The sequence below is a fragment of the Argiope bruennichi genome, chromosome 2 (assembly GCF_947563725.1).
Source record: "Argiope bruennichi chromosome 2, qqArgBrue1.1, whole genome shotgun sequence".
Taxonomy (NCBI): Eukaryota; Metazoa; Arthropoda; class Arachnida; order Araneae; family Araneidae; genus Argiope; species Argiope bruennichi.
Window position 1 is genome coordinate 43,213,023 of NC_079152.1, and position 26,314 is coordinate 43,239,336.

The window sequence follows — 26,314 nt, forward strand, 5'->3', positions numbered from 1 at the left end:
CCGAGTACTGTTGTTTATTAGAGAAGCAGCGCAGCATCGAGTCATCTGTGAAGTAGCCAGTCGTATAGTAGTGAGTCAGCAGTTGGATGCAGCTAAAGCGAGGAGACAGTGGAGAATTGCAGGCATTTGGAGAGACCGTAGAGAGAAGCTACGTAAATTCCCTCCTTCTGCTGAATTCTGTCTGGCCGCTTTATCTGCTGTAGTTGTTATTACTACCGATACTGCTTGTGGGCTACTGTTTGTTGTAATGTGCTGTTGTGTATTGTGTGTGTTCGTCTCGGCTGTATATTTGTTTTCTGTGTATTCGTTTCTTCGTGTTTCATAAAAGATGCAGTTCTTTACTAAAGGACTATTTCTTCATCGATTAAAAAAATCGAAAGAATCCCAAATTCCATAACAATATTGTGATCCCAACATCATTCCAATTGTTAAAGAATGAAATTAGAAGAGAGATGATTATGTTGTGGTAGGATAGATATATAATGTTGTGCAAAGGACACATAATATATAAATTCATGCCGGAACCAAAAATTATAAAAAAGAATATTTTATTCGATGCTAGTGCAAATTATATCGGGACACGGAAAATTTCCTGAATGCGTCTTCAGTTTCAGAAGGATGCAAGGCAATACATGTCTATGTGGGGAAAGGCACGTTTCAGCATTACATAACATAATGTGGCAATCTCAATGAAATTAGAGGAAGACTTATTATGGATGGATAATTTTAACAAATATTACTATACCATAAAATTTAAAAGCATTAAAAATGATGGAAAAGATATCCAGTATTTTACTAACAGTTCGAAGATTGTTTGAGCTTTTGTTGGACACAAGAGTTTGATAGTTAATGAACATATCAGCCAGTCATAATAATATCTGTTTATACAGCGTAGTTCTGGGGTAACTGAGAGACTAGGTTAAGTAAAAAAAGTATTATAATAAGGCATTATTATTGAAAATATACATGTGCACAAAATCTCAAAACTTTAGTGCATGCAAAAAAAAAAATGAATGAAAAATTGATTTCAAAATTTCATTGTTCATATATCAAGTTATATTAAACAAAAGGAGTAAAATACCTTTTAAAAAAATTCCATTAAAACTTTACATAATGGGAACCTTTGAATTTTGGTATTACCGCAGCACAGAAATCAACTTTTGCTTTTGTTGTATTTGTGGCTTAGAAATATTTGCACCAACAAGTTCAGCCTTCAACAAATGCTTAATGAATTTACCAACATCTTCCAGCGCTAGGAATATCAAGAGAGGAAGCTAAGACATTAAACGTCACTTTATATCTTAGCAATGTTCGAGTGATCTCAGATATAAAATTTATGTTCATTGTTTAATATTTATGTATTTTTCTGTTCTATGAAATTTAATTACATATATTGAAAGTATACTAGCGGTCCAAACGATTAGTATTCAGAAATCTTAATGAATACTTCTGGATGCTCTGCTAATGCTATCCTATTTTAGTAGATAGGACTTGAGTTGGATTAAATAGATAGTGGAAGCTGTAACGGTCACTATTCTCTTTTAACTGTGCAATTGGTATTTCCGAAGATTATGTTAAAATAGAAAAGACAACTCATGCAAGCCGCCATTCTTTATATTATAATTAGTCTATCATCCGGCAGATTCGCAGAGAACATTGGGTGTGTTAATTTCCATTTAAATCGCTATTGCATAAAACAATGTTCTTGATTTCTTAAAGAAATTGACTTTAAACATCAAATTATGGAAGACATCAAAGCCATGTTATTTTAATAGTTTAATATCTTTTCTGTCCATCGTGTATAAGAGCCATCCTAATAGAGTCAAGTCCTATGCCATCACAGTGATATTATAAACATAACTTACAGAGTAATCGATCATCTAAATTTACATGATATAGCAATTTCACATTCTTATTCCTCATGTAAATTACGTAGATATTAACCGGGTAATTAACTCATATACAATTTCGTTTTGCATTGAACTATTTCGTCATATCTAGTTAACAAGTTAAATAGAATCCTTCTTCCTTAGGTTTTGACAATGGGATAAAATCACACAATTAAACAGTTGATGGAACTATTAAAACAATTTGAATTTCATTTTAACAATGGAATCTATGTTAAAAATCATACTCAAATATTTTCTTAAGTGGCCAAAATTTAGAAAAGGATATGCACTACAATTAATTACATTAGCATCATTATAAAGATAAGTTTTTGAACTTCAAGAAGATACAAAACGTACTTTTGTGCTATATTGTTTTCGGAAAAATTATCCTGAATTTTACAATGTCTTTGGGCTGTAGAATGAAATATCCAGTTAATTTAGTAGCATATAACAGTTTTTACGTTTTCGAATACTTAGCATAGTAAAATTATATTAACTGAAAAACAATTCGAACTCGAGATTTTGACGAATTTTCACCTCTTGGACCTCTCTGAGTTCGCATTTTTAGAGAAAGTCCATCCGTCCATCTGTCTGTATATGACAAAGATAACTTAAAAAGTATTTGAGCTAGAAGGCTGAAATTTGGTATGCGGATTTAACAGCATATTTGCAAATTTCTGTCAAAATTTGAGAAAAGTCTGTTAAGAAAAAGTCCGTCTGTTCGAATAAAAGTTAACACGATAACGACCTGTAAATTTTTGAGTCCAATCTATCTACAGGTTGATTGTGTATCGGGCTGTATTTTTAGAAATAAGTAAACGCTATAATTCACAAAAGAAATGATTTAAACATATCAAATTTGGTATGAGAATTTACAACTACAAGTGCACTTTTGTGTAAAATTTTTGTTCCAATCGATTGATAAAAACGTGTCTAAAACACGAATTTGTATTTGGATATTATTAAGGCATGGCAAGTCTTAATATTCAACACAAGGATTTACACAATACATTAACAAGAATGATACAATAAATTAAGTAAACATACTGTGTTCACGCCACAATATATCAGACTTCGTAACTATTACACACTAGTGCCAAAGCGCCCACTGGCATGAGAAATTGATTAGAGAGCACGTGGGAAAGTTTTGGTGAGAAACAATCCCACTGGCCTAATTAGCTATATCTCGGCTTCTTACATGACTTAAAATGAAACTAAAATGGTTTGAGAAAAAAAAAGGTTCAATAAAAAGATTTTTGAAATTTGTTTTGGCCTATACTGTCGAAAAATGCGAATTTAAAAGCAGGCAGTTACCTCATAAAGAATATAATGAGAGTTTGCTTAAAAGCTAAATAAGGTTACGCATAGCTAAATACTAATGATTATTGCATACATCATTTAGATGACAATGACAGTATGCACCAGTTATGGTATATTTATGGTTTAATTTCAGCTTGAAATTTTTCAACAATTTTTTCAAATTATTATTCAAAAACAAAAATTAACTATGAGACCGAACTTAAATGTATTGCAGTATGGGATTCTACAATCTTAGCTGGAAAATGCATTTACGTGAAATGTAAATCCTAAGAAAGTTCATCTCTTTTATAAAAATGTTTAAACCAGTAAAAGGTACTGAGGAATTTATGTCAATTTTAGAAGAATGGATTTGAAACATTACGCAAATACAATACAATAAAAATGACATTTAAAAAATACTTGACTTATTTTTACATGATGCTGTCTTGTTAAAGAGGACAATAAAATCTTTACAAAGCATGTTCCTTTATCTCAATATTGGGTCCCTCGGGGGGGGGGCACCTCGAAATGAGGATGGGATGCTTCCGGCATGGTGGTTGGATCTCGCCACCCTGGAGGGTACACTAATAGGTGGGGTATCTGGCTCCTCCCATCGATGACGGGACGTACTTCCTTCGGGGAAGGTTGTACCGGGGCCGGTGACGGCCCTTAGGACTCAACCACAGTTCCCGCCAATGTTGCTGTTGCGGCGGTCCGGTCATTCAGTTTTATGGTTTAAATCCGTGTGCCTTCGGGCTGGTCGGAGAGTTAGATGGTTGACTTATCTCAATATTGGATGATAATATTTATTTTTCAAAATATTTATTTAACACTTTCAGCTTGTTGATGAGCAATAATTTATTTTTCATCTGAAATATTAATATTTAATCATTTTTTTTCATTTAATCTAAAGTGTTTCTATACTTAATTTATAAACATGTTTTTATACATCGAAATTAATTATGAATGAAGGAAATCAGAGTTGCGCAAGTAAAATTTACCTAATTCCCGAAATAGAATGGGCACACGCTATCGTTATGCACTAGTTTGCTGCTATTGTAATTCAAGTTTACGAAGTTTTTTTTATTTATCTAAAAAATTAGACATATAGAGATATAATTTAAGTTGCAAAAGTAATAATGTGACCTACATAGTATAAAACGAGTATTTACATCGATTAATTAAAAGCCTTGATACAACAATCCAACGGTAGAGGATCATTATCATCTAATGATTGAAAAAGTGAGATATTTTAAAAATGATACATAGTGTTTATTATTATTTTACTATATACTGTTTTATATATTAGTGATTTTATAAATATATAGTATTTATAGAAGCAGATTTGAAAAAAATCCCCTATTGTAAAATTTCTCAACTATTACATATCAAAATTAATTATAATGGGTATTCGAAAACAATAAGTAACAGTAAGGCTGTATACCGGATAAAAAAATTTATTAATGTCTTATAATATCTCATGAATTACACAACTACATCAGCAAATAATCCTGTCTCGCATATTGTTAAAAATTCACGATGGCCAACAGCATATTTGGTTTTTGATATAAAACAACAAGAAGAAAACTATTGGAATTAAATCAAGTAACCATGGAGACTATCTCGCATCAATTCTAACGATCTTCTGAACAAAGTTTCCATTCATTTTGGAACTCAAAAATTCAATCAACGCGATATCTGATATGTTTTCTCGACTGTTTGTTCGTGATTTCTTATAAAATATCATGCTACTTTTATGGATAGTGTTTTGTTTCAAGATAATTATAAATTGAATTATTTAGCCGTGAAATATCGTTAATTCATGATGCAATTAAAAACTAAGATAACTGCCTTTCACGACTTTTAATCAAATGTTTTGTTCACGTAAAGGGCCAATTTATACACTTTTGCAATAGTGTTTTTCCTTACTATTTATCACTAGAAGATAAAATCTGACTCAAATAAAATCAAAGTATCACTTTACTGTCAAAACAAAGAAAATCTTCTTACGGAAGTAACTGCATTATATAAAATGTATATTTTACTTATATATAAAAACAATTTAAAATGAAATGAAATTAATTACCAATTGTTTTAAACAGATAGTAATAACAGTGATTTTCCGAATCATTCGTTAACATATAAAACGCTAACGAATGTGGCACAGAAAAAAGTTTTATTACTCATTGCCGAATGGCAATTGCCAAATGTTTATAAACCGCTGTTCCAGAATGAATGTTTCAGACAGTTATAGTGAACATTTTAAAAACATTTTTTTGGAATTGCCCTTAAATTAACGTTTTGCTTACTAACAGAGCTGCAAAATAATGCTAGAAATACTCTGGAATAATACAAGATATTCTGGAGAAGGCTCACAGTAACATCATACACTGCGTTCAGTCAGAAGAAAGAAGATGTAATTAAAAAAAAAAAAAAAAATAGGTGTGAAACAATAAGTTTAACTGAGCCAGAAAATAGGCTTACAGCTATGAATAATAGCTATGACTAGGGATTGCAATACCGGACGAAAATTTCAATACCGGTATTTGGTATTTTTTAGATATTAATACCTTGATACCGGTTTTAATACCGGTATTAGAAATTTTAGAAAAAGAAAGAAAACACAGGTGTTTCTTTGTTTTATTTGCCAGTTTCATTAGAGAGTGCAAATATCACAAAAATAATTTGTAACTTATAAATTATAACAGTATATAAAGAATCACAAAAAAGTAAAGGAACAAACAAGAACACAAAAAAGTGTAAATATCACTATTCAGTCTGTGGTACTATTACAAATTTCTGAAATGTGATCTTAAAAAACATAATGCATCAATTATACTGTCATTAAGCCTGAAAAGTAATTTTATGTAAAAATTACCAGCTGCCGAAAACGCTCTTTCGGCATCTACGCTAGTTGGTGGTAGTGTTAGCGATGCGCGATATACTTTTTCCAAGTATTTACCTCTAAATCCCTCATCTTCAAATAAATCAATTTTTCGTCGGATGGTTTTGGATATAGTTGATTTCTGTATTGTATTTTGGTTCGTTGATTTTTTTTTATTTATCGCTAATTCTAATTTTTGTTCAAGAGACAATTCCTTTTCACTATCGACATTCGTGTCATCCTGATCTTCGATAATTGAACCGAATTCTTTTAAATATAGATAGGTTTGTGGGTAAAAAATTTTAAGAAAATTTACTATAAACTTAATCAGATTTGAATTGGTTATTTTCTTTTCTTCTTTTTCATTTTTATTTTTAAAATCATTATAATTATGTAAATGCCATAGGACATTTTCTATTTCGGTATGCCCCTTCTGTGCGATTTTTCAATGCAATATATAATTCTTCAGATATTGATGTGTGTTGTTCTTTCAGTGACTGCAACCTAAAATTTATTGTTGTATTAGCTGTTAATAAATTAGAATCTCTCCGAAATAATGCCTCAATAGTTAGTTTTATTGGAAGTAGAGCTGATACAGTTCCGGATATTAAGTCGAATTCACTATCTGAAAAATTAATTTACAGAATTAAGTCGATTATTGCTTTTTGGATAGTATTTCTGAGTTTCAAAAATCGTTTCATCATTAGGAGTAAACTTTTCCAACGTGTTTTAGAATCTAATATTAGCATATATTCTGTTTTATTTTCAGTTAGTATATATTTTAGTAATATGTCATTTTTTTATAGGGGAACGTTTAAATATCTAAACGATTTTTGAACTTTATAAATTATAGGAAGTAATTCTTGATGGGTTAATATTTCATCCTCCATAGCAATATCTTCTTCAACAATTACATTGTCTTTATCTTCATTGTCAATATCACTCTCACTCTTACTCTCTTCGAAGTTGGAATCCGAAGTTTCTATATACACAGTATTTGGATTCTTACGTTATTTATTTTTTTGGTATAATACATCTATTACTCCTAATTGAATTCCATGAGCATAGCACAATTGCTGATTTGCACCAATCAACTTTCCAATATATTAATAACTAATAATATTAATTTGATTTCTGAACAATGTCATTTCGGTTAGATGATGAGGACGACCCTAAGCCGGAACCACCCTCTCCAAACTTCCACACATTGTTATGATGAAATTCAAACTCATCCGTCAAACAATAAATCTCGTGCTTTTATCCATGCTAAATTGAAGATAAATAAAATTACTTTATTTGGTGTTTAACTCCGATATAAGTGTTTCATTTCCATGCTTATTTCGCAGTATATATATATTTTTAATCAGTACCTGCAGGAATTTGCAACTGATTGATTCAATGAAATACATTTTTTTCAGTCATATTAAATCTAAAGCTGAAATTTTAAGAAATGCATTTCATTAAACGTTTAACAATGTAAAAGGCAATAATTTAGGCGAACAGGCTAGTCGACAACAAAGGCTAGTTTTGATTATAACACATCTGATAATCACTGCTGGATCAAAGATTAAAATACAAGGTGGGAATTTTATAATTTCCAAACTGATGCATATGATTCATTTAACAACTTCATACTCGTAATGTTTATGACCATTTTGGTTCAAAATAAATTAATTTTGGAGTAATCATTTTTAGAGCTACTTTTTACTCAAAACGCATATTATAATATAAAAGAAAATATTGTAAATAAGATAAAATAAACAAAAATTAATAAAGTTATAGATTAATTTTTTTTATATTTCCTTGTTTCCTAATACAATAAATTTTTTCTTCAATAATTGCATTTTAAGTTTATTAAGATAAGCCTTGCAAATGGATTAAAATCTAATGCAGATGTAGAACTTCCTATATGTCTTATTTAATTCAAATACAACTGCATTTATTATCTAAATTAATAATTAAAGGACATCTTTTGAATAAGAAGAGGCAAGATCAATTAACTCTCAATGCTATAGTTAAATATCAAAAACATATTTAATCCTTTTCTGTATCAGTTCCAATTATCATGAGTAAGTATTAAAGTGGATAACACGTCCAGTCGATTCAATTTTGCAAATTGATGAATCATGTAGAGACGAAAACAGCCGTCCAGATCACTAATGCTACGGAATGTAATCCGTGCATCGCTTCTCGATGCAAATTAACGATTCCCCCAGGAATTCTTGTATATCTGCTTACTCTTATCATCCATTTTAATGATAATTTTATATCATATTGATATGGATAGCTGTCACCGAGGGACAGATATTGCCTTAGTGGAAGCTTTTTGTTCTGTTGACTCTTGAATATTTAAAGATTTACTAACATTATTAATAAAGAGTTTTTATGTTACGCTGATAGTGTCTGTCTTTTGGAATCTCAAAAGTGAATCGAGATTTTGCTTGTCAGTAACTTTCTTCTTATATATTATTGAATGATTTTTTTATTAATGTTTCAAATGATTCGAAAGGTTTTTAGTGTGTAATGATTTATTGTCTTTATTTTCATTACTGTAATGTATCATTTTCTAAAATGAGTTTACTTTGAAACCAGACATGTATGCCATTGATTCCTTTCAGAGCATTGCTTAGGAATCAATACGAAACGCTTCATAAACTCAAGAGTTAAATTGCTTACTAAATATATAAACTTCAACTTCATTTCCATACTGATTAATGTTTGAAATATTCAAACTAATTTATTTCTATCTCTAATAATAATGATGATGGATGTTCATGTGGACCTATATGCTTTAACCGTTCTACAAACCAGGCCATTTGCCCTAAAATTACTACACTTAGCACAAATATATTTTAAAGGATGCAAATATTTTAATAATATAATTAAATGAAAAATACTCGAAAGTGTGATATTTTTGCACCATAGTGCCTGAAAATATTGGTACAAAAAATAATTTTTATGTCATTGTAAAAATTCAAAAATTATGACTGTTAGTATATAAGGCTTCTGAAACTATTTAAGTCTTATGCTTATTAAATTTGAACAAAATACACGGAGTACACAGTTTCTATATGCACATGTTAAAACATAATACAAAATTACATAATAAAACACAATACAAAATTACATAATAAAACACAATACAAAATTACATAATAAAACACAATACAAAATTACATAATAATACATAATACAAAATTACATAATAAACATAATACAAGTTTCTTTTCATTAAAAACTTAATGAAAAGAAATTTGGTTCACATTTTTAGTGTCTAATATGTAGATTCTTATTGAATTTGAAACAAATCTAAAAGTTAACTGTTAAGCTGTCTGTACTTCAGCATGTATAGAAAATTAATAACTCCAAAACCCAATGACTTGAATAGATGAAATTTTGCATCTTCTCTTGTGACTACAATTGCAATTTTCTGTCAAATTTTGGTTCCAATCGTCTGGAAGAATGGCATACAAAATATGTATTTCATTTTCGTGTACTTAAGTATTAATAGCATGATGTGAGAAATAAGGAGTGGTTCCGGCTGTGATGTTTCCTTTCATTTAGTTATGGCCCCAAATTTACAAAGTCTGTCTTGAAGTAACCCAATGGTAACTTCATAAACTAAGTAAATTGTACAGAATAAAGTTTATGTATGTAATTTGCTAGATATTGTTACTTAATTGAAATTAAAATATTAAAATAGTCGTTATTAATTATTACTTTTAAAAGTAGAACTTTATAATTTCATCTCCTTAATATAATTTAATGTGTCTAAAAATTGATCTTTTTAGTTATTTTATGAGCTGAATGAATCATATTTATATCGCGCTCTCATTTTTGTATCAGATTACTTGCTCCCTCGTAATTCCTGTTTAAAATAAGTGTTAATGGGCAATAGAATAACGAAAAGTCTTAAAAAAATTAAATAATTACCGCATAAGAATTTAAGCAAAATAAATTAACACAGCATCAAGGAATATAAATATTTATTTTTAATTCTTTCGATACCTAAGGTATTGTCCAAATACATATAAAAACAAATTATTAATAAACTACAAAACTTCATTCATCAACGTCGTCTTTTTCGTTTCCTACATATTAAGGCAATTTAGAATACATCCATTACTGAAATAAAACTACTCCATTAAACGGATCAAGAAAGGCATACGAATATTTTTATAAATATTATAAATTTATAAATTTGAACCTATTTGCAAAACACACGTGCACCGTTTGAACCACATAGGTAAAAACAGTAGGGGGTTCATGGTATGCCGGTGATTCCCAATGGTCAGACTTACTACATTGCATGAAATAGTCACAAAAATATTTTTTAAAAAAGGAAAAAAAAATATGATTACTTTTTGCAAGTTATAACAAAAAAGGAATTGAACAGAGGATTCCAAATTTTTTTAATATTTCAACAAGTTTGTAAAACACTCAAACGTAAGCTTGTGTTAATTTCTACAACGGACAATCAACAAAAGAACAGTAAAAATATATGTATTTATTAAGCCAAATTTCGTCAATTCAGATCTCCCTTTCCATCTAGTAATAAATGATCAAAATAATTCAATCTGAAGGTATATTTCCAATCAGATTAGGCCATAACCTTGCACCCTGCCATGTATAGAAGCCACAGCATGAAAACAAACGGTTCTCGTGTTCTTTTTACGTGCTTCTATCACGTCCAGAAAGTATTCGTGCGTGAAAGACATCTTGCCGAACAACATAATATCTCTCTCGGATTCTGTCACCATGGCAACGATTGCAGCCGTTACTAGAAGAAAGAGAGGTGAAGAGAAAAAGACAAGGACATCGCGGTTTACAGAGTCCATCTATCTCTTAAGGGTAGTTCCCTGAGGATCTAGGAAAGCAACAGGCTTTAAGACCCTCCTGTGTCTTTGAAAGGTCTCAACCACGATCGGCGTCAATGCTTCGGCGCATCTCTTGTAATTTATCTTCTGATTAAATGACGTTTTGCTCCTTTGCACGTAACGTTGGTGATATTTATTACACTTGAGGACAGGAGTTGTTTTCTGTTTAGAAGAACGATATTTTGTGGCAGGAAGGAGAGACTTCATGATTCCATTGTTGTCAAAAGTTCAAACAACATGTGTTTACTGCAATCAAAACTAAACAATATTTAATACCAGTTGGTGTCTCAGAATGTTCGGAATGAAAATATTTTTATATCTTTAACAATAAAAAAATAAATCATATAATTAAATATAAAGGGAAGCTCACTATGAAAGATCTTCTTTGAAACATTCACTATATGAACGCAGAATTAAATTTCCATTTACTTGCAATTTGATATACCATGTTTTTAAAAATTTGTTTTTCAATTCGAGCACCTTGATTAAGTGATTTTTATTTCATTTGATAAGTTTTGTATAGAAAGATATTTTCGCTCAAGAGCTACAAATTGATATTTCTTATAATGTCATAAGAAATATTTGATATTTGTTTTCTTCTCTAATCAAGGAATGTTGGTTTAATTATAAGTTTTAAATTATTATAATAAGTTTAATTTTTCGTTTAGGCATTTTATCTCAGAAAATATAGTTTACTCCTTGCAAAATTTCATTATTTGGAAAATTCTGAAGTTTAACTCCTTTTAAATAATGCTTTGTTTAAATTCGGAATAAAAATACAAGAGCAGAAGTTCAAATATTTTGACAAATAACCGCATGCCAAATTTGGAATTAAGTTTTAATAGTTATTTAGAAAGCAGGCATTGAAAAAGTGAATAATGTTTTGCATAAGTATTCATTACTATTAGATTTAAAAAATCCTGCCTTATCAAATGCAAATATGCATTTTTTTATATTTATACGTTTTGTATTAAATGACGGTTACTTTCGATTTGAAAATAAAAGTATAGGAATTAAAAACTGCATTTACTTGATGATTTTAATGATGAGGATGATAATTTTAATGATGATTTATCTATTAAATATGTCCGCAAAATCTATTTTCTATATAATTTCTTTATTTGATTATTTGATTCAATTAATAATTATTACAAACACTGAGTTTTTTAAAAGTTTTCCATTCAGATCTCTGTCACCTGTCATGAAAGTCAAATATTTCTTATTAATTTTATTTCATTACAGTGTATCTTAAAAGATCTATTATTGGAGGACGAATGATCTAGAACAAAAGATTTGATCATATTTGAGTATGATCTGAAATATGCATGTCTGCATCGGTACGTTGCAGTATAAAAACGCTTGAATTCATTTCACGTGGCTACATATGGGTTCCTCGGTGAAACACTTTTATGGTTTCACAGAAGGATGCCCAAGATAAGTGTTGCCTTTTGTGTCAAAAAGTACAATAACAAAACACCCTCTTTATTCCAAATAAAATACAGCTACCATAATTTTACGCTTTGAAAGTTTCTGTTTTGCTTTCGCTGTAGTTAGCGATGATGTGTGTCGTCATTCTATTGATTGTTTCTTTGACATCAAGATCATATCCATATTTCATTATGATCATTTGATAATGATGTATGATTCATTCATCATTTATAATTATGAATTAGATAATCTTTACCTCCCTCGCCATGTTAATCCATGTTAAGCCAAAAATGTTAAATCATTTGCCATTTCTTTATTTTTGATAGTTCTCAACAAACAGTATAGAAATCCATCCAAAGAAAAATTTCACATATTGTATCAGACAAAATTTCAATTAAAACTAATTTTTAAATTAATAGGAATTTGGATGAGAGTTCGGAAATCTTAAATCTTTCATTTGCGTGAATTTAGATATCAGTTATTAGCATCAAGTTATCTTCAATTACAGATGGTCGATTAGAATGCTAGCATGTATTCTTTCAATTCTATTCAATAATTTCATCCATTTACTCATTTTACCGTGACTCATCGCATTGTCACTACAGATTTCTAATATGTGATGATGAATATCTGCTGTTGTAAACTAGTTAACTGACCATATTTCACAGCAAACAGAACACTGCATTTTCTAAAACATTTTAACTTTACACTACGAAGCTTATTACTAACAATGTACATGTAAATAACAATGAATTGAGTTCAAAGAATGCCAAGATCTAACTTGTGAGCATTTCTAATAATGAAGTTACAGACTCTGCCAAGAGATCTGCTTCGTCTATTCTGATGCAAGGGCTTCCTTAATGTGATATTAAGAAATCATTTGTCTACCGCCTTCTTTCTACTTGGAAGAAAAAAAAATAGAACCCGCAAATGCATAATAAATTACATTCTGCGAAACCTTAGATTGATTTATGGAATATTCTTCCTGTACGAGAGTTCGATGCCAGGTTGGCTCGCTTTATCAACAGGTATCTCAGTTTTAGTAGAGGGAACCAATGTGTCCTATGTATCATGTTGTTTTTAATGTGCATCACATTTTAATTGGTTGTCCTTTAAATTTATCGTAGCATCGGGACTACTATTTCCATTCATCGTCTCTAAACTTACAAGATTTGATGATTAAAAAATATCATTAAAGAATTTTTAAAGTTTTAAAAGTAATTGAATTTTTTATTTGCCTTTAGCATTTCTTAACGTTTTTTGTTTGTTTGGGTGTTCCTTTTGGACTTCTGCATCTCTCGCTTGCTTTTAAATAGTATTTTACAGGTACTAATGGTTTTATTATCTTAAAAATTTTACTAATATTCTTGGTTTTATAATTTAATATGTGATTGGAGCAGTTTAGTCAAGGTTAGCGTTTGCGCCCAATGTGTGTATCACACACACACATATTATATATATATATATATATATATGTTTCATACAGAGTTTATGTTTTATACACAAAAATTCTTTGTGAGTGTATGGAATGAAATAATGAGGAGTAAAATATCATCTGAATAGAAATGTGTGGCAAATGTGTGCATTTTTGTAGCGTTGGCGATAGGAACTCAAATTGCTCTGCTCAAATGCATTATTATTAAAAAATAAATGTCTGATGGAACATTGTCAATGTTGTCATTTCTATTCGATTTTGCTGCAGTTCAAGCTTTGGATTTGGTTCATCATAGATGCGTATCGCATATTGCTTCACCAAGTAGTAAAAGTGCTTTAAGCGTTATTAATTAAATTTATAGTTTTTAATGGATTCAATTGTGTGTCACTGCACCAGAATAGTTGGATTTAATAGGAGAAAAATAGGCGTGGAAATATTCCGAAACAATTATGTTACTTTCAATTTAAAATTAAAATCACATTTTGAAAAGGTTTGCGAAATATAATTAAAGTTTAATGGAAATTGGATTTATTATTATCAATAATACACCCCGATTCTGTAATGAATAAATTAAATGTATTCGTACTTTTTATTTAATGCTTTTATGATCCTTTCTAAATGGAAAGAATATAAAGGAATTTATTTAACTTATTGAATTGATTGATTAAACTAATATGAGAAATAAGCACATTATTTTACAGGAATAAGCATGAAATCATCTACATGAGATCTTCTTTTTCTTTCAGGAATGTCCGAACGGTTATGTAGAAGAAGACACGTTCCGATTCATATTTTCTCATTTCTTTCCATACGGAAGTAAGTAATTGTATCAAGTATTTATATTTTAAAGTTTTTTTAGAGTTTTGATTTTTATTTGATTTTTATAATTAGTTGCAAAGTAATTTCAGATAAAATAAATAATTAATTTAAGAATATACTTATGGTGTCCAGAAACAAAGTTCCATTAAAGAATTGAAAAAAAGGAATTTATTTTTAGAAAAACAATTTTATTGAATCATGAAAAACAATTCCTAAGCTATTTTTCAACATATTGCAATCATTAATGAAATCTTTATTTTAAGGGGATACGAGAATTAGTATAGCCTTGCCATATAAAGATGCCATCTGCGATGATAAAAAAGTGAATGGGAAATGCGAAGAAAATGCAGTGGCAGTGTTGTCATGGAGAACTTTTGATTATCCTTAATCTCATGTTAAATTTCAAATAAATTTTTATCAATCAGAAACCGCTGCACACTTTTTTCTTCACCATGAAAATATTGAAATCCTTCACTGAAATTTTGTTCTCATCTCTTTACAATCGAATAAATCATCGTCTTCCGCTCTTAACTTTACAAATTTGTAGATTAATTTCAATTCATTTTGTGTTCTTTGTATTCAGAAAGAGAATGCCAGATACGACTAGAACTAGCATGCGACAGGATACTCGATTTTTTAAAAAAACATTTTAAATGCTCAAAACTTAGCCGACTTAATATTCAGGAATCTAAAAATGACTTCCACTGTTTGCCAGTAAGTCAGTAAAGTGCACGTGTAGGCATGATACCAAGAAAGCAAAGCTCCCAATGTTAAAATTGAAAATAGAACATAGTTTCAGGAAAACCTTCATATAAGTAAATAATAAAGAATTCGGCATTTTTCGTTTTCAGAGTATAATTAAAATCAATAAGATCTGAGAACATTTTCACATCCTTTACTGAAACTACACATTAAGAAACCAACGTACTCCCTTCATTAGCAATGTGTTTGAGGTTTTAATGTAATCTGATTATATGAAGGCTCTTACTTTTAAACTTCCGACGAACCATAAAAAAAGTTAAGACTAGAGAACAAAATGAATTCAATTCTAAAAATTATGCATAAACATGGTTTGAAGAACGTTGCCACCTGTGTCGCAAATGGGTCTTAACGTTATTTTGAAGCTTCTCATTAGACAACAAATTCTTTCAGCTTTCTTGTTGTTTATCTTAAAAATAATATGTAGTAACAATATCTGAACATTCACCCCCCCCCCCAAAAAAAAAAAGCTTTTAGCCATCTTATTGCTTAGTAATCCAGCATTGTCTGCTTCCTTCGAACAACCCACTGAACCAGATTTGTCACAGACTTGTGATCTTGTTTCCCTTTTTCTAGAATATCCTCCCCCTCGGTTGCACCTCAGACATGAGAATGAGGAACTTTCGAAATAAAGGTTGGTTCTCACCTCCCATTTGGGTACAGAAATGGTATGGATTCAGTTACCGCCACTGTACCTCCTACGGGAGGGATTGTACTGTGGCTGGTGATGGCTTTTATTATTCAGCTTTAGGTTCCGCCAATGCTGCCGCTGTGGCGTCCAAACATGCAGTTTCTTCCGTGGGCTTTCGAGCAGGGCGGAGTAGTCAGCTACGATTTCTTTCTAGAAAATGATTCAGAAGATTTCAGAAAGGCCTAAAGCGGATTTTCTTCTTTATTCTGAAAGCTCCTCTTTTTCATCTTTTCTCTTTTTTTCAAAGCATTCAATCTAATGAAAAGCTCCTAAAGAACGTCAAAGCTCCTCTCATGTCATTGGCAACAACACTTTTTCAAAAAGGAGATCGGATTCTTCATATCGGATGGTCCACTGATATGACAAATGTCTAAATCTTCAAGGCGATTATATCGGAAAGAAATCATGTTTATGCACATGTTTTGTAATAGATTCACTTTCTCTATTTTTATTATTTATGATCTTTTTGTTATTATTTAACGATCAGAGGTTGGAGAAAAATCTGGGCTTCATATTATGCAAGAGACTCTTATCCAATGACGCCTTATTAATCTCTCTAAGTCTTTATATGTTGAGATAAAATATACTGGTAAAAGGAATAATAAATGAGATTTGATGGTATATTGCGTCAACGGCCATGCATTAATTCTTATCTAATCATCGTATTTCAACAGCATCAGGTGCATTCACTACTTAGGAGATTGACCGTTCATCAGCGCTACAGTTTTATTTTCATTTCAATTTTAATCAAGCAAAGAGTTTTAATGCTAACTTGATGCCCTGTGACAGACTTCAATGAGAATGTCCTGTCCACTAATGCTTTATGCAGAATGTCCTGTCCACTAATGCTTTATTCATCACTGCAGGCGTAGTATTAGTTCATATGACATACAACATACAACATACATGGGACTCATTTCATTTGTCACATATTCTTTCCTTCTAATTACACATACATTAATTTTAACTTTATTTTTCTTATTAAATATATGTGACATATACATGTGAGAATTACAGATAAAAGAAGATTAAAACAACTTTCAACAGAAATTCCATGCCTTTTTTATTTATTATTTAATCTGAAATTTTCCCTGGTTTCCCTTTAATTTTAGTATCGCATGTAACGAAAAATGTAGAATCTTCAGAAAAGTTGGTTACATTTGGTATTGAATTTTTAACCCTCCAGATGCTTATCTCGCGATTTTCCCAAGTTGGAAAAACGTCTATTTTCTATTGCATCCCGCATTTTAATGTGTTAATTTTTATGTTTACAGATTTTTATTATATCATATTATTATCGTGTAATATAGTATCGATTCATTTTATTTGAAAAATATTTGAACTTATTTTCAAACACCACATCTAAATAGAAGTTTTAAAAAATTACGCAGTCAGAGGGTTAATATTTTGTCATCATCACGAAATTTTAAAAGAAATAAAAGCGACACTTGTTACTAAAGCGATTGACGAATACAACGTTAGAGTAAAACTCTGATTCATTAATACTTTTAAGATGTAAAGGAAGTTTTGGTACCGAGTGCCAGCTCAGGTATAATCCTTTTCTTCTATTCAAGTTTCAGAATTATAAGGCTGTCCCCACAATAGCTTTATGCTGCTTCAAGGCTGATTATTCATTTAACGAAACTAAGCATCAACGTCGTATCTAAAACTATCTCTTTAAGCAAGTATAATGTTTCATGTAGAATTGAAAATAGTTTGTTGTTGCTAATCTCCATGGTCTGACTTAGTCAGACCAAATCCAAAAATCCGTTGACAAGAAGAAAGTCAAAAACGAGGAAGGGAGAAGAATAAATTTCTCCCCAATGAAATCCTAAACAGTCCAGAATATGTTCAGCAGAGGCCCGATGCTGGCAGCATTTCGGGCAAAGAGAGTAAAATTTTTCACCCTGAAAAAAGAAAAAGTGGCCACTGGCAAGGCGCGACAGGCAAGTGTTGGTTTTTCTATCACAAGGAAGATTTAAGGACTGGCCCGGCTTACTGGCTCTATACCAATCATGAGTAGGGGGAACCATCCAATTCTTCTTATTTAGGAATTTCGTCTGAGAGAACAGTTCTAAGTATGTGAGCTCAGCAGAAGATGAAGTCGCTAGGCTGCTTCCTTTCTTTGCAAGCCTGTTTGCTATTTCGTTACCAAGTAGATCCACATGAGATGGGATCCACTGGAAATGAATATCACGTTGAAGTGAAATCAGCTTCAACTTCTGAAGAATAGACAAACTTGCTTTATCTCCAACATAGGTCCAATTGTTAAGGTATTCCATTGAGCTGCGGCTATCAGTAAGAATCCAAAGGTTCTTATAATTATTTTCGTGTAAAATTTTCTTAAGTCCCTCATCGATTGCTAGAAGTTCGCTTCTAAAAACGGAACAGAAGTCTGGATTTCGCTGACATAGAGAAAAACTAGACTGAGGAGTTACAATATAGAATAGTTTAATAGTATAAATTAAAATCAGGTCATTAATCGAAATAAACAAATAGCAGTAATCATTCCAGAACAAGTTTAAACAAATATTTGCTGTTGTCTGTGATATTTTAAGACAATGCTTTTTGTCATATCTCAGTTTTCTTGGTGTATAATATCCCAAACTAATAACTCGTTTGTCGAGTGTTAAGAAAGATTAAAAAATCTCTAAGAAGAGACAATCCATTTTAGCTTCAGTTTCACATGAGTATAGGAAATCGGACTCATTTCCTGAAGATCTCCACAGGAAATTTAATGTCAGGTAGGATCGCCTAAGCAAATGAAAAATTTAATTATCCTGTGATGCGGAAAAAAAAGTTTTTTTTCTAAGATGGAAAAAAAATCCTGTATGGTGATAAGATTAGAAATATTGGAAAAAGAAACATGGGGAAGATTAAACAAAGAACTTGAAGAAGCGGAGTGTCAACACGAGATTTATCAAACTTCTTTGATAATGAGAAATTTGGGCCTGAAAAAGTTCTATTTTCCTACTTCCGGTTAGAAGTCTTCTACAGAAATTTATGATAAGAAGAAAAAAATTCTTATATTTTCCTTAAGAAAATGAAGAAAAAGTTTTCTAACATTTTCTAAAAATTGTATTCTGGAAATTTTATTTAAATGTTTTCATATATAATAAAAAGTACTTTAAAACATGAAAATATTTATTATTTATTGAAATTTTCTTGAATAGTATAGAAATAGTATAATAAACAATATAGTATACAAATGAAATAAATGGTATTGAATGGTATTAAAAAATATTATGAAATATTTTATAATAATGCATAATTAATAAGTATTATTTGTATAGTCAATGAAAGGATGTGGCAGTATTTTTAAAACTTTAAATATTTCTAAGCTTAAAAAAATGTTTTTAAGAAGCTAAATGGAAGCTTTTAAATATTAAATTTTAAGTTAATGATATTTAAATATTTGTAATAAATACACATTAAATTATCAAAAATGCTAGAATTAAAACTTTTATGTATCTGGCTCCTCACAAAAAAACCCAGAACTAATATCATTGCAATATGTAAACAAAATTAAATACGCTTTAACGAAACATTTCAAATATCACTGGACATTAACTTAAAAAATAAGCTAATTAAGTAGATTTTAATAAAAATGTTAGAATTTCATACCAAATAAAATAAGTTTTAATTGTTCACAAAATCTAGTGAAATTTAAATTGTTCCAGAATAATATATAAAAAATTTTAAAATGTTGAATTATTTGTTTACATATAATTTAGTAAAATTTTAACAAGGAAATATAACTTTTTTATTTAATACATTAGCTTTCTTCTAATGTAAGAATTCAGCATCTGGAACCATTTAATATATCATATTAAATGATATTCGCTTCTGCAATTTCGTTTGAGTGAATCTTCGATGTTATTCATAATGTTTGTGGTTCTGTGCACAAATTATTTGCAAATGATAACTGACATTTAATGTGGGTAATTTTACCCTTCTGACGTCTGTTCTATTCCAATTACAGCATTCGTTTTAACTAGCTTACATTAATGTGATAAGCATATAATGTCGACGGATTTGTTTTATTAAACAAATAAAAATGGTGCTTTTTAGTATGAACTATCCATTCGGGGCGATAGAGCAAATAGTTTTATAGAATATAATATATAAATATATCGTAAACAGAAATACAAAAATATAAAAAAACCCATTAAAATTATTTATAAGAAATCACAAAACAAAAGAAATGGGTAAACATATTAAAGAAAACTACAAACCCACAAACTAATGAAAAAATCAGGAAAGAAGCAACACAGAAGAGAAGAAAAGCAATTCCCGGCAAATATAATTTAATTTAATGCAAAAAAATTCAAAATTCCGTCAAGGTGACAGCAATACCGTTATAAAAACTGTAAATAGCAATACCGTAAAATACTGTAGACTGGTGTTAGCAATACTGTAAAATTATAAATGGTAATAAACATGCACAAAAATAAAATGTCATTAAAACTAAATATCAATGAAAACATGTTATGTCAATGTACTTACCTAATTGTTGGTTAGTGAATTTCTTCTAAATTTGATTTTTCATTTATTTGTTCCGAAATATATGCGAAGACGAAGAGTTCAAAGCAGGAAATATGTTGATGGAAAAAAGGCCATTTTTTATGGCTTCAAAATCCGTGCACATCTTTTCTGGAAAATAGAAAAAAATTATGTAATAAATATTTTTGTTAAAAACACAAAAGCAAAAACAACTCAAATATCGTTGGTAGATGAACACAAATTTTGGAACGGAATTAAAATTATAAATATTGAGTGACTGAAAATTGGAATCGCCAGAGGCTTTGAATCCTTTTCAATCAATACTAATAGCCAAAATGATGTGAATAAAACGACAGGAAATATCTGCTTGCCTTTCTAATGCCTAATTAGATTTTAAACGCACGATATGCGTTTTTAATCATTCGTATGCTATTATACAAACAAAAAGCATTGTAATTCTTCAAAAATTGACGAATCTCCCTGTTTTTGACTTCTCTGCGTTCGATAAACATATTTTTGGCATTATGTCTGTTTAATGTCAGTTTGTGCTAAAGATAATTCAAAACTGCTTCGATCTAGAAGAATGAAATTAACTCGGTATTTATACAAAATTTGTATATTTTTATCAAGTTTTGTATGCAATCCATTCAAAGGAAGAATGTTTGTTCGTCTGTTTACACATAAATTAACACAATAGCTACAAAACAAAGAAAACTAGATGGATAAAATTCGGGACACAAATTTAACATCTATAATGCATACACCTATGAAATTTTGAACTAAATCAAACAACGGGTGAATTTTATGTTTGTGGGTGAATCTTAGAAGTGCTAACGGGTGAATCTGAGAAATATGCAAACGCGATAACTCAAAAATGAAAGGATCTAAATATATCAAATTTGGTATTTGATTTTTTTAACTATAAATGTAGTTCGGTGTCAAATGTTTATATCATTCTTTTGGGAAAATCCATCTAAAACATAGATTTGAGTTTTCGTCTGCTATTAACCACATGCCAGGGTGTTACCGCCAAAACACTTGCCAAGGATCAGACAATAGATTCAGTAAAAATATAAATTCCTCGCCAAAAGCACCAATTCCCTACCAATACACACACGCACATGCACACACACAAGCACATGCACGCACACACACACACACACACACACACACACACACACACACACACACACACACACACACACACACACACACACACACACACACACACACACACAATGCTTTGCCCATGTTATCTTGTAAACAAGATAAGTAGAATATTTTTGTTTGAATTTTAACTGGCTTGAAATATGTTGTTAGAAATGTAAAAATCTCAGATGCGTTTGTAAATGGCCCCTCTAGCTCAAAGGGGGTAGAAATGGAGTGGTGGGATTTTTATTTCGCTATAACTTTCTAAAAGATAAAAAAAATCGAATTAGCCAAATTAGCGCATCATTAAGACAAACAACTTTTGTATTTCAAGTTTTTCGATAACTGAAATATCTCAGAAGTCAGGAGATGAAAAGTGATTTTCAAGCCCTACTTTCGACTGTTTCTAACATCGACAATTTATGTTGCCAGACACTTACTCAAATGTAAAGGAATCTATCTTTGTCAGCTTGCCATTTTTTAAACTTTTAGCTCTTTCTTACTAATGAGTTTTGGCAGTTCCTCTTCTAAATTTAATGATTGTGCTGCATCTGCAATTCAGAAAGGATCTAGCACTCAACTTGATTTATATCATGGAATTACTTTAAAGTCAGCAAGAAGAATATGCAAGAGATGGCAATAAGTAAATAAATGTCCCAGTTTCACAAAGATTCTTGACAATTGAAAAATTTTTATGAAATAACTTTTATTCATTTATGAATTCGTATTATCTCTTTACTTCGTTCCACTATGATGCGATGCATTGAAGAACACTGCATCACTCGCTTTAGCTAATCGTTACTTGACATTTCAATGTACAACTGTGTAATCGGTATTACAGTTGACTGTAGCCTATCGGATAACCGCAGTTGATATGTTACATCTACTAGTGCAGGCATGTCATTATATTAATTTCCTAAATAGGAAGATACGTTATAGTTACCCCTCTTGATTATTCTAAAGCCCCACGTTTGCTTCTGGACTCAGTACAGCTCTTATAATCCGGCTTCTTTTGGGGAACGATAGAGCACCGCTTGAAACTTAAAAGATAATGTATAAAAATGATGAGCGAAAAATCATTCCTGCTGTTTAAACTTATATTCACAATTTCAACTTTTATACGAGTCTTCTCTTTTAAATACATTTGATGTGCAATGGGATAAGATACATTTTATTTAAATTTTGTTAAAAATGCATTCTATTGTTTAAAAATGCCAGAATGTTAAATGAAATAAGTAAAATAATACAGAATATTTTATTAAAAATAATAAAGAAATGAACTGCCTCTTGTAGAAGGACACTTTGTCGGAAGTGTTAAAAGTGGGAACATTTTAAAACACAAGGTTTCAGAATGTTTCTTTATATGATTCTTTCAGAAATAATTGTTAGAAAAACGAATTTTAATTTTTGTATGGAAAATTTTAAAATTTCTCCTAAAATTATTAGAGATGCGCAGTCATATCTAATTTGAAAATTTTATGTTCAGTGTTAATGTTTTATGTCTGTCCTACAGAGTTTCAATGAGCATATTTTGTATCTTTTATTAGTTCTAAAATATTACTGTAATGCTAATTTAATTTTATTAAAAATGAGATCTGTCATTTAAAAATGCTAAAAAATGCTTTTCAAACTAGTGTTAATATATTTAACAACAATTAACGAACTTTTTTCCCTATGTTTCGATTTTTTATCATTTCATTCCTGATGTGGGATCAACAATTTTGTTATTCACATGTCAAAAATAATGAAATTAAAAAACAGGAATTGGATCAAGAAATAAGAAAACATTTTAGAAAGATACTAATATGGATTAATTGAATATAAAAATAAAGAAATTGATTAAGCTTTAAATTATTTAAAGCATCATTACACTGACACACACACACACACACACACACACACACACACACACACACACACACACACACACACACACACACACACACACACACACACACACACACACACACACACACACACACACACACACACACACACACACACACACACACATATATATAACAAAATTCGGCATTTATCATACCATTATTCTTTGATAAGTACAGTTCTTCCTTATGAATGCAATTTTCAAAAGAAGTCGGTATGAAATAGGAGAAAAGGAATAACAATATTAATTCTTTGGGATATACAATGTTATAGAAAACGAAAATCTTAGTTGCGAAGAATTTCTCATCATAAAAAATAATAAAAACGTTCATTTCGATTACTTAACACAAAAAATTTATTCACAAATAATTTATAACATTTCAATAAGTTCTTTTATACAAAGTGAAACATATAAAATCCAATCAATTCACACTTTCAAAATTAATATAAAACTCCAAATAACTTGCTTTTTTATTATAAAGCAATTTATTCTCTCATAATAAAAAATAAAAACATATATGGATAGGAACAAGAAAAATTCACTGCATTGCAATTCAACCTTAATCACAGCAGCACAAAAAACCAACTAATATATTTTGATTTGCATAATTTTTTTATTTATTTTTAGCATTTGCTGTTAATGTATAGCATTGCTCCCTGAATTAAAATCTTCAAATAAAATATTAAATTGTATAACTGTGAGAGACTTCAACTTTTCGAGGTAAGTTATTATAAAATATATCCCACCATGCATAAAAAGCTAAGCAAAAGGTGGGAGAGTTTTTAAATCACCTAGTCAGAAAAAGTTAATAAAAATTTTATTGCTATCATTAAATGCTACATTAAAGCTTGCATAAAGGAAGCAAATATTACAAACGCTGTTTGTTACTTCCACTAACCCTTCACATTTAAAGTTCAACAGAAACCTGTTGATTTATATTTCATGTTAAATCGTGTGACGGAATAACAAAGGAATACAACAAGGAATACATTTTGTGTACTGAAATAATCCGCTTAAAATTATGCCATTCTGTACATTTGAGGGAATTGTGAGAAAGAAAAACTTTATGAAAACTGTTTATCAATACGTTTAAAGCGACTGTAATTTAACAATTCTAATTTATTTTTATGGTTAGTTGATTTTACCTGCGCTAAATGAAGGATGAAAAGTATTTTGCTCTGCAGAAAATTTTGAACTTTCTTTTTTTCCTTTCTTTTATTATCGTTATTAAAATTCATCAAATGTACGATGGCTAATCCAATAAGTTGAAATATTCGTTAAAACGAAAGAAAGGAATATTCGAAGAAAATGGCATATGATTAGTCTCTTGAGAGACATATAACACTCCACATCGAGAAAAATTTCTACTCTTTATTGTTATTTTGGATTTGGGGTATTGCATGAGTGCTGACATGCTATGACAGGCCACTATTTATGATTATTATAAAAGATTCTCAGCTTCATGCTTAAATTTTCCCTCTCTCCATTTTCTTTTCCATATGCTTGCCATTATTTCGCTAGAACTCCTTTAATATAAAAGAGTTCTTGACAAAACTTCAAAAAAAAAAAAGAATCATAATTAGATTCATAATAGGTAATGCAAAATTATTCTTATCAGAATTATCATATTGCCTTTCTTCGCTAAAAATTCCTCGTATTTAGAATTCTTATCTTTATTTATTTATATGTATTTAGAATTATCTTTATATTTTTAAATCATTGTTTTCTCTCTAACTTTTGAATTCGACACTTCATATAGCACTTCTCGTACTTAGTTTCTAAAGGTTTTTATGTAATACACCACATTCTTCTTCGAATGCATCCCCTCTGGGGCCACTTCAGTTATGAAGATGAGAAGTTTCCAGAATGGTGATCGTTAATTGTCGTCCTGACCTAGCTGCCTCCTACTAAAGACTGGGCGTCCCTCCTACGGGACAGGTTGCATCGTGGCTCGTGATAGCTTTTAAGACTCAATCCTAATTCCCATCAATATTGTCGCGGCTTCCGGTCATTTAGGTTTTTCTATGTATTTCAGTGCGGGCCGGAGTAGTCATATAGTGATTATTCCTCGTGTTCATTACTATGTTCATTAATTAAATATTCTTACATTCAAAACATCGTCAAAATTTCCTTTTTTATCATTGTTATTCATCGTGTTCATTACTATGTTCATTAATTAAATATTCTTATATTCAACACATAGTCAAAATTTCCTTTTTTATCATTGTTATTCATCGTGTTCATTACTATGTTCATTAATTAAATATTCTTACATTCAAAACATCGTCAAAATTTCCTTTTTTATCATTGTTATTCATCGTGTTCATTAATATGTTCATTAATTAAATATTATTACATTCAAAACATCGTCAAAATTTCCTTTTTTATCATTGTTATTCATCGTGTTCATTACTATGTTCATTAATTAAATATTCTTATAGTCAACACATCGTCAAAATTTCCTTTTTATCATTGTTATTAATGTAATATTTTGTTTTTACTCTTCAAGTCCACCATATAAGAGCTCACATAAGCTCTAGAAAGGAAGGATTGATGTTAAGATATCAAGTTATGGGTGATGGATGATGACTGAACTTGTTTATTATTTTTATTCACCTCTTTCATTGGTCCTAAAAATTAATTCATTGTTTGTAGAATCTTCACGATAAACGCATTTACTACGTATTGGGTAC

The 26,314-nt window shown here is 30.1% G+C and overlaps 1 protein-coding gene across 1 annotated transcript in view; it reads left to right on the forward strand.

Moving 5' to 3' along the window:
- The window catches only part of LOC129961646 (Kv channel-interacting protein 4-like), a 287,185-nt gene that overhangs the window by 92,975 nt on the left and 167,896 nt on the right, over nt 1-26,314 (forward strand). Inside the window, exon 2 of the mRNA XM_056075172.1 lies at nt 14,559-14,628. Within this exon, the coding sequence (XP_055931147.1) occupies nt 14,559-14,628 (70 nt within the window). The remainder of the gene's footprint in view (nt 1-14,558; nt 14,629-26,314) is intronic.